Below are 13,010 nucleotides of genomic sequence, written 5' to 3'. Positions count from 1 at the left end.
CCCTTGGAACAGGTCCAGAACATTATAGGCATTATCATGATCATCATGACCTACATAGAAATGAGTAGATTCTTGGATCTGTTTGGATTCACATGCATGTAATGTTATTTTTACATGATTTAAGTCACAGTTTGAGTAGATGACATGGGGATTTTAATAAGCCCAACATGTTTGTTACCCCCAAAACATTTCAGTTTTATTCATGCTGTTGTTATTGAAGTTAGACCTCTTTACAATACAATTTTGCTTATTTAGTGATTAAGATGAATATTTCCCTGCTCATTTATGTTGAAATAGTCTCCTATAATGCTGTATAAGTTTTTAAAAAGCTTCTCCTAAAAGAAAGCAGGATACATCATTTTTAGTATTTCACACTGGTAAATTTTTTTCTTTTCTTGGTAACATTTGGGCATTTGGGAAATATAAGTTAATGATAACAAGTTTTATTTTATATTAATGAAAATAGTTTTTAGAGATCTTGAAAACAAAGGGCTTTACAATTTGTTCAACTTGCCCTTGAATTATCAAAAACATCAATTTCTTTATGTTCAACATTACTATCTATAATTAAAATTATCTTTTGCTTAAGAATATTGTCTGGTCTCTATTTCACATCTATCTTTATATTAGAATAAGCACATGGATATTTTTCAAGATGTCTAATTATTACATTTAGTGTGAAAATTTGATCTTCTATCACCTATTTTAAAAAGGGAAGACTTGTATTCTTAGTCACAAAATCAGTCACTATTATAATAATTCCAAGCCTGGACCTTGAAGGTAAAAATAATTAATTGTTCTTAATAGGGTAAAGGTGGGAATTGTAGATTAAAGAAGCATCAAGCAGTGAGACTGTGATTCTCAACTTTATTTTTGCTCAGGGCATTTTCCACAAGCCCTAAACTTTCATTATCTGTCAAATTTAAAATAAATGCAACAACAAAAATAGCATAATGATAATAATGGCAATAATATAGTGTCTAGGGATGGGTCATCTGGAACTAACTTGATAAGATACTGAGTAAAACTGACTAGAGGAAAGAAACTGAGTTTTCAGGATATATGTTGCTTTTCATTGATTGTCTCTTCTGAATTCCAGCTTGCCACAATATCATTATGATCTTGGGCAAATTATTTAATATTTCTATGTTACAATTTCCTCATATACAAAATGGTCCCTTCCCGCCCAACATTTATGATTTGTGAACTCCATTCTCTTTTGACACAACTTTTACTCTTCCTTTTTTTTTTTTTTTGCATTTTCTTTGTCAGTTTCATATTTCCCAAATACACTTGTCTTTTTTTTATTCTTCCCTTCTCTTGAATTTTCTGTGGTCATTCTTTTATGCCCTAAATACTTGAATTTAGAGAAAATTCCTTGAAGGAACTGGGTTTTTTTCCTGCTCACTTCCTGACTAACTCCTCCAAGACCCTGAGAGAGTAGAATTGCCAAGTACTAACAAGCTTTTCTGAAATACTTCCTTACTTTAAATTTCACTTTAGTTCTCACCCTATTTCTCTAGATAAATGGAAAGAGAGAGACAGAGAGACAGAGAGACAGAGACCAAGAGACAGGGGGAGAGAGACAGACAGACAGATAGAGAGAATCATAATAATCACAAGAAAAGGAAGAGGCTTGTCTGAGGGCTAGGCACGGAAAATTTTTTTTCAGTTTAGTGAACATTTATTTAGGACTTACTATATACTGAGCACTGTGCTAAATTCTGGGGCATATAAATAAGAAAAAGAAAGACAGCCTATTCTGAAGGAGCATACAATCTAATGAGAGAAGATAAAACAGAAGTGGATGCTGGAAAGTCTGAGAACAGGGAAACACCAGGGACCATCTTGTTCATTGGAGTATGGACCAAGCAGAGCTGCAAGGACAGTGGAGTGAGTTGGAAAATCCAGGTGCTATGCTCTAGAAGGAAGGTTTGCTGATGGTTCCATCTTTTGCTTCTTGATAATGATCATCCTGACCATTTTCTTTCAGTTTCTTATGGCTTCCAACCTGAGGTAATTCTTAAGGTAAAGACCATAAACAAAAGCAGAAATTTTAGTGAAGTTGGGGGATGGGAGGTGGAAGTAAAAGATGGACATGCTTATTGATCTTTGTCTTAAAGAAGACACTATGGCTGATGGGAAGCACTTGAAGCTATTACACAGTTGTAGTAGGGCAGTCATTGTGCTAGAAGACTTCCTTTAGATTTCTCACATTTCATGGATACAAGTTGAGCATATATGCTGCAGAGATTATTCTTAACTCATGCTCATGGTCTATTTTCTTTTCTGGTCATATAGCTTCCCCAGGATTATTCTTTGTTAACTTCTCCTATGAAATGCTTTATGAGTAATCTGTGTTGTAGTTTGCTAATGCACCAAGGACCTTTCCATTTTCTGCCAGGAAATGTATTGATAGACAAACTTTATGGGTTGATTGATCATTCAGCTATATATCATTATCTGGTCAGTAAAATTTCTTCAACTATGAGTCTTCTCACAGTTCTGCAAGATCCTGGGGCTTGATGAATTTACCACATTGTTATCTTCAAACAGGAATGTCTAGAAGACTTCATAATAAAGAATCTATCTCTAAATCAGAATTCTGGACTATGCATCTTCCATGAAAATGATAGAAACATTTTATAAGCCCATGATTTCCTGTCTTTTGCCTAATTTGCTATTAATCATCAGAGGGTTATTAACCAAAGTTAACTCTATTATATCTTTTAAAGAATCTTTTATGATTTTTGATGTGAATGAGAGACTTTGATGGAAGAGTCTTTAGGATGATATTGTTTAATATATTCAACAAACAGTAAGCGCAGTAAGGTCTTATTTTTAAAATGTTCAATTTTTTTTTGATTGTCAAGATATCATCTGTTATATAAGATAGTTTTCAAAAGCCTATCTTCTTTTCATATTCTTGATACATAGATCATTCTCATGAAATTGTGTGGAAATGGGAAATTTGCCATTAGTCTATCATTATTTTAGGTATATAGATTAATGGTTATTAATGGTCTCTCAATTATAGAAATGTTTCTCTTTTAAATGGATATTGCTTCAGTGGCCATATATCTCCACTTTCTTGGTTAAGGCAGTTTCTAGACTCTTCATTATATAAATGACAATAGTCTGTGTAAGGTCTGCTTTTTTAGCCATTTCATTTTTAAGCTCAACCACTAATTTAAATAAGTTAGATGGAAATTGCCTCAACAAGATGCACTTTCTTCCTCTTTTAATTCTTTTTCTAGTTTGGTATTGATTTTGCTTTTTGCTCTAATATGTTAGTGGTCCAACTGAACAGATGTCTGATTTAGAAATAATTACCATATCAGTGGCCAGCTATTTTCTCTCTGCTTAAAAAACAATTTTCTTTTTTGTTATGTTTTATAGTGTCTAGTACATCACATATCATTCTATCATGCCTACTATTAAAGTTACAAAACTCTCAAATCACAAAATTTAACTTAGAAGCTTTTATCAAGTTCTTGATAGTATTTCTCTAGCTTCTGAACTTTTGATATTCATGCTACAATTATTTTCATGGACATCTATGAATGCTGATCATGAACACTTACATACATACATCACAGATGTAAGTTGTCTGTATTTTTCTGCCTGTTTTAAAATATTTTTTATTTTACATGTATTAAAGCAGAGGGAAAGGAAACATGATGTTCTGCATAGAGTTTTTGAATTGAAGTCTGGCAGACTTAGGGTCAAATCCTGAAATTTAACACAAATCATATAACCCAAATCCTGGAATCTAATACAAATCATGTTAACTATATGAGCCTCAGCCAACTCTTTCCATTAAATAATAAAGGAATTGCAATCTGTTTTGCACAATGATGTCATAGACATTTAATGTATAGTGATATGAAAACCGCAAAAATAAAGGATAAGTATGAAGAACTTTTAACCAATAATTAAATATTCTATTCAATACTTCCATTGAGGAAAATTGGAAATAAAAAGGAAAGAAGACAGACTAGAAGCAGGAAGTTATTAGCATATGAAAGCACTAAAATATCTTTAAAAAATCTTATGAGTTTCAGTTAGTTGAATTGATGATGTATTTATAATAATCTATTTATATATGAGAAATAGTATTTGAATATTTTATCCTTCTGTGAAATGGTACTTGGAGAAATCAGTAAAAACAAAAGATTTAAAAAGCCTAATAGCTTATTAAATACATTTCTAAAAGGACTTTGAAACACAGTTGTCAATAAACAACATGGCATATAGTACCTAAAAAGGCAAAAATGTTATGTAGATTTTGGGGTTAAAATATGATTGCGGCGAAAACACAGTTGAGTCTTAAAGAGAAAAAAATTGTAAATAAATAATATTATCTTGATTTCCCCCCTCAACTTTCAGTACTGTATTTATTAGTTAAAATTTGTTTGGAGTATGCTAACAAGTTTCATGGCATGTATCTTCTTTCTCTTCTCATTGCATGAAGCTTTTCTTATTTTTTAGAATTGTAGTCTTGTTCTATATAAGTGTGTCCTGTTCTTTTATGGTTTTGTCTTATTGTGCATGCATGAAATCTTTCTGACTCTTTTTCTAACAGATTCCAATGCACAGATTTCATCATTGGAGTCTTTATGAAATAAAAGTGAGTTCATTTGTGTTGCATGCTTTCCTAGATACTCTAGAAATATAAAATTGCTTATCTATTGTTAAAAGTTGCAGAATCCTGGGAAATAAGTGAATTGATTCTTGCACTCATTAAATAAATTTTAAAACAAGATTTTTTTCTCTGATATAATTTATTTTGAACATGCTGCTCAGATTGTTTCTGTATTCAGCATTTCAGAAAATATCCCACTCAAAAATTTGATTTGTAAATACTTTGTAAGACATGTATTCTTTCTTCAGTAGTAGCTTTAGGATGTTTAACATAATCTGTGATAGTTATGTAATTGCCTAAAGGAAAACATCACTCAAGTAACGATTGAAAGTGAAGAATGTATTTAGGTTGTGGAATCTTTTACAAATGTAATCATTCCCCTCAGCTCATCTATCACAGACCATATTTTAAGCTGTTTATTTCCTCTTATTGTCTTTGAGGAAATTTGAGCTACTGATCATTATTACAAGAGATTTAGATTTATATTCCAGCAGCTTTTGATGTTAACAACACATGCCCAAGTACACTTACACATTTTTACAGCTGAAGTAAAGTTCATGGTGCAAAAAAGGAAGAGCACTTTTAAGATGTAAGTCTCATTTAGCTTTCAGATTGTTTAAAGGATTTGCTTTTCTTCCCTTCCACAGAACAGTGCTCATTTACAGACATATAAAAGCCAGGTACACAATTTACCCAAATTCATATGGAAAGACACAAGTTACATCTTAATTCTTCCCTATAGTGAATCATTCATTCAAAAACTGGAATTCCTTGCCTTTGGAAGGCAAATAATATCATTCTATAATACATCTTGAAAAAAGATAAATTATGAAAAAATAAGCATTTAAAATACCTCTTATATACCAAGGACTATACTAGGAACTGAGAGTATATAAACAAAGAAATAAAACAATTTCTTCTCTCAAGTAGCATTGAATTGGTAGAAAAAACAAAGTTCATATATAGGTAGATAAAGAGAGAGAGAACAAGAACAAGGTAATTAAGGAGAGAGAATGCTGGTAATTTAAAGAAATCTTAAAAGCCTTCATAGAGAAGTTAACTTTCTCACTGTCTTGAGAAATTCTATGAGGCAGAGAAAAGATTGCATCAAGGAATGGAGGTTGGATAGTACAAAGGCTAATAAATGGAAATAGGATTTTGTATACAAGTAATTGAGAGAAGGCCAGTTTGTTGAAAGCATAGAATACAGGAAGAGTAGTGATGTATAATGAAACTGGGACTATAGGTTGGAGCCAGCTTGTGAAGGATTTTAAATACTAGAGAAACTTGTTTAAGCCCAACAGCAATAGAGAAGCATTTATTAAGTTGTTAAAATTGATTATCTGAAATAAAAAAGGAATCTGAGGACAAAGTTACTGAGCCATCTATGATTTAATTTTCAAAAGTAGCATTTTCCTGTCAAATCAGATCACTTGACTCCTCAGAGGTCAGAGATCAGGAATTATTTACAGATAAGAATTTTTATAGTAAAAGAGAAGTAATGGGAAAATTACAGAAACTTATTTTGAACAGAATGTTTTTGGACAGTGGCTTCTCCTGGACTTTTTTAATCTTATGCTTGAAGTTCTTTCCTGCTGGTAGTACCTTCTGTAATCAGAAAGTTATTGGGAAAAAGGAACTTGGGGTCAGTGGTTAGCAGTCACGTCCATCTTCCTTACAAGATTCCATTTCTAAATTTAGATTCTAGTTTAAGAAAAAACAGGGGAGGGCCTCATCAATGAAGTTTGAAAAATAATCTTTGGCTATCCTTTCTCCAACAGGCAGAAAGGGTGACTTGGTTTCTGGTCAACTCCCCCCCCTTCTTCTAGAAAGGGAAATTTAGCCTTTTGAAAAACCTTACAATCTTATGATTATTTTATTCTTCTAAATTATCTACTATTATTAAATGATAAAATCTTCTCATTCTATTCACTAAATCTATAGCTAACCTAGACTTAAGAGACTATGTTAGTCTGGCTTATTTTAGGACTAACTTTTCCTAAAGAGAATCACTTAATTTTATAACCAAAATAGAGTTAATAGAAATAGCTGATATATTTTTCAATATACATAGCTCTGCACTTAAAATTTCTTTGGCAGCTGTGTGGAGATGGGCTGGAATGAATAGAAAACAAAGCAGAGAGATTAATCTTATAGTTCAGGAGTTGAACAATGACAGAATGAGCCTAGATGGTGGCAGTATGAGTAGAAAGAAGAGTTTGGATGAAAGAAATATTGTGGAGGCAGAAATAAAAAATAGGATTGTGAAGGATTTATCAAAGTAAGAGGAAAATCAAGAAAGAGATGTTTCATCAAAATTCAAAGAAGAAAGATTTTAGCTTTTAGTTCAGGAGGAGAGGGTGGCCAGTGATGTCAACTGTGGCAAAAGTCGAGAAAGACGAAGACTGAGAAAAGACCATCAGATTTGGTAATTTGGTGTGTTGTCCTTTTGGCTCATTGGAAACTTTAGAGAACATAGTTCCATTTGGGTGATGAGGTCAGAAACCATTGTTGCAAAGGGTTAAGAAATTAGTGAGAGAAATGTAGACATAAGGAATATAGACAGCTTTTTCTAGGAATTTGATTGAGAAAAAGAAGAAAAATTTAGAATGATAGCTTGAAGGAATGCTAGGTTCTAATTTTTTATGGTGGGGGTCAAGACATACTTGAATAGAGTAGGGAAAAATCAGTAAATAAGGATCTATAACATATGTATATTATATGTAATAATAGGTGACAAGTATTTTTGCCAAGTACTTTATATCAATTATCTAATTAGATCATAGCAATTGCCCTGTGAAACTGTGAATGAAAAAGATTAGGGCAGCAAAATAACAAACAGCAGAATGTCCCAGATGGATAGATATGAAGGCTGTCCAAGATGTCCAGATAGTATTAGTTAAGTGAATTAGTATTCATTCACCTTTCAGGACCTTTCATTTCCTAGGAAAGAATGCCAAAGCTAAATAAATTAAATTCTTCAATTTCTGTAGGACAGGAGTGGGAACGTTTTTGTTTTTTTTTTTTTACCAAGTGCCATTTGATAATAAAAACGTTATTCATGGCCCATGCAAAATTATCAAGTTATAGAACTTTAGTAATGGAGATTTCAGCTTATCATCACCTGTGGTTGCCTTTGGAAATGATTTCACAGGCCTTATACCTGTGAGATGTTCCTCACTCTTGCTATAGGAAATGCTCTTCTATGTAGGGAAAGGGAGAAAAGGCAGATGACAGATGTGTAAGTACTGTAGATATTGTCATCTCTATTTTACAGATAAGAAACTGAAGGTGAAAGATTTTGAGTGACTTATTCATAGTTATAGAACTACTAAATATTTGAGATGAGATTCTACTACATCTCTTTTTGACTTAAAGGCCAGTATTCTATCCACTTTCTATGCCTCAGACATATATAAATGTATTATATATAAAATATATGTATCTATGAGCTGATGTAAACTGTGGCCCCTTTGGGGGGAAGGGTACTCCTGACTCTCAAACCCTCCTGGCCTCTGGAAGGGGCACACCCTTCCCAGACAATAATTTTGAATTGAATAGAATTGAAATGAATTGAAAATCAGTCTATCAGATTCATCCGGGGATGACTGGTCTCAGCTAGGGGTCAAAGATCAAAGAAGCCCCAGACCTCAAAAGGCTAATAAAAGATGACTCTGAACCCCAAATCTTAGCTATTTGCCCATCTGGACTTAGCCCACTGATGAAGATATTTTCTTCTCAGTGTAAACCCATCTTTGCTAATTCCTATCAGGAGTTTGCCCGCTAAGAAAGCTGTCTTCTTAGCATACTGTTTTCTTAGCATAAATAAACCCATTCTTTGCCACAAACCTCATGCCTGTATTTATTGGGATTTGTGAATTCTTTTGCAAAACCTGCCACCGGCCAAGGGGATCCCATTGCTGTTAAGGGATCTCTTACCCTCAATTCTTGCATCTCACCATTTACACACACACACACACACACACATAATAAGCATTTTTTTTTGTATTTACACTGTTAGAGGGGATTGTAGGTGTGTCAGATCTTCTGAGTTCATTTGAAAAGGTTTTGCAAAATTTTATAGCCTCAGTAAATATTTCTTTTTTGAACTATGATATATTTATAATGTCATTAATAACACATATAATTATTATCTATGGAAACAAAAAAACTAATCAATTTCACTAAAAGTTTAAAATTACAAATTTATACATTAAATCCTTGGCATTGGCCCACCTAAGAGCAAGGGCTTGTTGTTGATACTCTAATAAATAAACCCTCATGGATTGGCTTCAAAACAGATAGTTCTTTATTGTGTTCTGGATACCAAATGCTTCTCCATCTAAGTTCCTTTATATTTCCTTGACTTTTATCCCCCACCTAGATATGGCAAACATTTCCAGAAGTACTGTATTTTTTGTATTGTAGTACTTAACTTCCTTTGGGTAACTTATGCACCTTATGTGACATTAAATAGGACTTTGAAAATAAGGTAAAATATAGAAGATTCATTGCTTAAAGGATAAACCGTTTCTTAAAGCTTTTCTGAAATTCATTAGTAGAGCAAAACCCTTGTTTGGGGCTTTTATCATTTACAGTTGGGCAACAGAAAGACAATTTTGAAGCACACGTTATGAATAGTGCAAAACCAGAACTTGATGAGGAACTTTTTGATTAGAAATCTCTTTCCTGCAAGCTTCAAATATTGTTTTGAAACAAAAGTTTTGATGAAATAATTGACTTATAGTCTACAGCAGCAGCAGTAGCTGTAGGAGTAGGAGTAATAGTAACAGAAACAAAAACAACTATATAGATAAAATGAATGGATATCTCAAGAAACCAAATTGTGATCTATTATTTAAGGAAACTTCTGCTAGCATGTAGATAAAGGTAAACTATAATTAGATTGGATTTAGGGAGCACTGATGAGGAAGTTTATAGTTCCATAGTATTTTTGGAGAAGTCTATGCTGAACTCACTTTTATAGAGACTGTGAATATTCATGTTACCTTCAATAGAAAAAAGTCATTGCTTTATGTACTGTTGGCTGTTCATTCACAAGGTGTGCTTTAAAAAATTCATGATTTTTAATTCGAAATTATTTCAGAGAAATGAGGTGTGTTGTCTTTATTTCCAATAGTGTCTAGAATTCTTTCAGTAAAAGAATACCCAACCTAAGTTCTTACCAGATAAACTGCTTGAATGTGAAAACTGCTTGTAGTTGTGTTCTGTTGTTATTCTTTTTATTTTTGTCTTGTATAGTTGTTGTTGTCAAGTGTTTGTTTTTAGAGAGCTTAGAAAAAAAAGGTGGAGGGTCCTTTAAGTCACTTGGCAGCCCTGTTGTGTATATGAGTAGAAAGGTAATTAAACTGCTTTATTTCATTTACAGACCATGCTAATGAGGAAGAGTTGGAAAAGATCAAGTAAGGTAATTCTTAGCATGTGGTCTTCAGCATTTCTTTCTGAAAAGAACTGTCAGCTATTTTACTAAATCTTTTTCATAACCCTGCAAACTCTACCATAGAATTCCATCACTATCCAAAAAAAGTAACAACAAACCTCAACCTTTCTCCCTCTCATACATTTTAATCCAACCTTATGAAGCATTTTTAAAAAGAAAAGCCACTCTACTGAGTGAACCCCACCACAATCTCGGAGGGGGATCTGCTTTGCCTTCACTAACTTTTTCACATCATCCTAAGCATTTGATTTTTGTCACACAACAGGGTCTAGAAAATCTCTTTGTCACTGCAACTGGTTAAAAACTAAGAGATGGTCCCTCAGGGCAGTGTCAATAAAGAAAGATTTTTTTCATTTCTTCAATTTTTTGCATTTCTATTTTGGAAAAATAAGAGTGGAATGTTCCAAACTGGGCCCTGCAGCCCTACTATCTTTTTGGTATATAAACACATTCTCCTCTGGAGGGTAGAATGTTCCAGGTACTTTCCCTTCTCTCTTCAGAAGAAAAAAAAAGGACCATCAGGAATGAGAGTGCAGTCTGAGTCCAATAGCTGTTTTTTTCCCCAATATCATTTGCTCCTATTTCTTCTAAAAAGTCAATGCTCATTTTAAAAGGTCATGACAACTTTTTTTAGACCCTGGTACATGGCAAGCTTCCCCCCCCTTCCTAATTCAATCACATTTTCTTCTTTTATTTTTACATTTGTTGTTTCTGTATGTAACTTTTTTAAATGATGAAAACATGAAATATTTGTAAGGTGTATGGGTATTTTTAAGGTTCATGATATATATGTAAATTCTTTTTGTGCAAAGAGGATTATTGGCGACTTTTAAAATCAGGTTTATCTTTTTAATAGATGCATATAATTTCTACATTTCATGATAGAAATATTTGGAAAGGAATCCTTTGTTGGTATATGATTACATTTAGAAATGTATATTTTCTATGTGTTTCTGGTTAGGTATTTATTAACCCTGATCATGGGCATCAGTTTTTTAGTGTATATAGGTAAAAGACTATTTAGGGGAACGTAAAGTTCTAGATTTCTATTTATATTAGGTTCCTCTTTTTATAGTTACATTTTAATATTATATAATAAAACTGTTAGTTTTGTGATAATTTTTAAAACTTTTTTTAAAAAAAATAGGTTTTTTTTCTATTCTATAGATAACATATATATATCTCAAAATTTTATTGCCATTTTAAGCAGCTTAAAAACAGCATTAAGACTTTGGGGGTGCCCTGAATTACAATAGACTTCAATAAAAATATGGCATTCTCATATGTGGATCTCTACTTTCCCCAAACAATTCAGATGTAGCATGATTAGCAGGATGACACTCTTTTTGGCAACAGTGAAATTTTTTTGATATTTTGTTTTATTAATGCTGCCTCACAAAATAATAGAGAGATGACATTTTTATGAGCATATTATATCCGATTTTAGGGCTATGTCTGAAAAGCCAAATCAGGGTATTTAAGAAAAAATATGTGCTTGTTTTTATTAAAAATAAATAAAGTTAATATGTCTATTATTTATGAATTATTTAAGATGTTTTTCATAAGAATCATATCTGTATATTCTGTTAGGTATTTTTCTCTACTTTGCCACTAAAGTTATAGGACCTGCTATATGCAATTAAACGCATATTTAGATTCTTATATATAGTACTCTAGAGTTTTGTATTCTTGGTCTAAAATGACTTCTTTTTTCTTTACTGTATAAGACTTAATGGAGAGATTGAACGATGAGAGAAAAATATTTAATGGGGAAATTGAGCAATGAGAGAAAAGATATTTCCAAATTGAAATATAAAATAATATGTTCACCAAAGAAATACAAACTAATATAACAAGAACATCTTGACAATTCTATCATGTCTCAAGTGCGTAGATGATAGTAATCTTGCCTCTAAAAATGAACAAGCTGAAGTTGTGGTGAGAAGGGAGAACATTACAAATATGGCAGATAGCTTGTACAATGACTTGGAGGTGGAAGATTATGTATAATTGGAATATAAAATGTGTGAAACAGAGTAATATGAAACCCAATTGTAAAGATAAATTGAAACTTGATTATTTGGCTTTAAAGGGAGAAGAGAGAGGAACCCAGATTTTTCTCTTCCCAAGGATTCTTGGGTTCCATGACTTCATCTAAAAATACTAATTTTGATAACAGTATTTCAGAATAATTGTTTTCCTTTATATTTTAAGTGTATTTCTAATATGCATTTAAAATATTATTCTGATGTGGATTTGGTAAGTTCTATACACAGACACGCATACATTAATAGCACTTGCTCTGCAATGTCTTTTTGAGAAAAGCTTCTTCCCCATAGAAAGAAAAAAACAATAAGTCTTTTAATATTCTAGTAAGAAAACTTTCACTTTACTTTCCATTGCTTTCTAATCAAACATAACAGACATCCATAATTAACATGAAAGGTTATCAGGTGTCATACAGAGAGAATATCCTTATGATTTAATATAGACTCAGATTAGAAAAAGCATCTAACACAGATTTTATAGAAAACTAAATTGAAGGTTCTCTGTTATATGAAGTTATTAGTAATTGGTCTGAATAGGGAATAGAAGAAGAGTACAAGAGCATTAGGAAAGATTTCAAAATTAGTGGATGTCTCATGGCAACAAATTTAATAAACATTGTCATCAGTCACAAGATAAAAGAAATTACTTTTGGAGATTTTTTTAATGGCATAGATATAATCTGGATATCTTGCAAATAAGGACTACAGAAATGTTAGGAACAATCGTATTTTTAAAATTATTTGAATCCTCCACCCTAATTCATGCCTTTTCACATCTTATCTGGAGTGTGACAGTAGCCTCCTAAGTGGTCTCCCTGCTTCCAACCTCTTCTTCTCCTACCCATTCACTAAAAAG

The 13,010-nt window shown here is 32.3% G+C and overlaps 1 protein-coding gene across 11 annotated transcripts in view; it reads left to right on the top strand.

Annotated features, from left to right (window-relative positions):
* The window catches only part of MCTP1 (multiple C2 and transmembrane domain containing 1), a 679,042-nt gene that overhangs the window by 377,174 nt on the left and 288,858 nt on the right, over positions 1 to 13,010 (top strand). For 6 of the 11 annotated variants that reach the window (XM_031949394.1, XM_031949312.1, XM_031949363.1 and 3 more), the window contains exons 6-7: positions 4,586 to 4,630; positions 10,035 to 10,073. The exons of 3 other annotated variants lie outside the window; for them this stretch is intronic. In XM_031949394.1, coding sequence (XP_031805254.1) covers positions 4,586 to 4,630; positions 10,035 to 10,073 — 84 coding nt within the window. The remainder of the gene's footprint in view (positions 1 to 4,585; positions 4,631 to 10,034; positions 10,074 to 13,010) is intronic. 2 more of the 11 variants (XM_031949490.1, XM_031949290.1) reach the window with 1 other exon arrangement.

Source organism: Sarcophilus harrisii, chromosome 1, assembly GCF_902635505.1.
Source record: "Sarcophilus harrisii chromosome 1, mSarHar1.11, whole genome shotgun sequence".
NCBI classification, from domain to species: Eukaryota; Metazoa; Chordata; class Mammalia; order Dasyuromorphia; family Dasyuridae; genus Sarcophilus; species Sarcophilus harrisii.
This window is presented reverse-complemented; position numbering and strand designations above follow the sequence as displayed.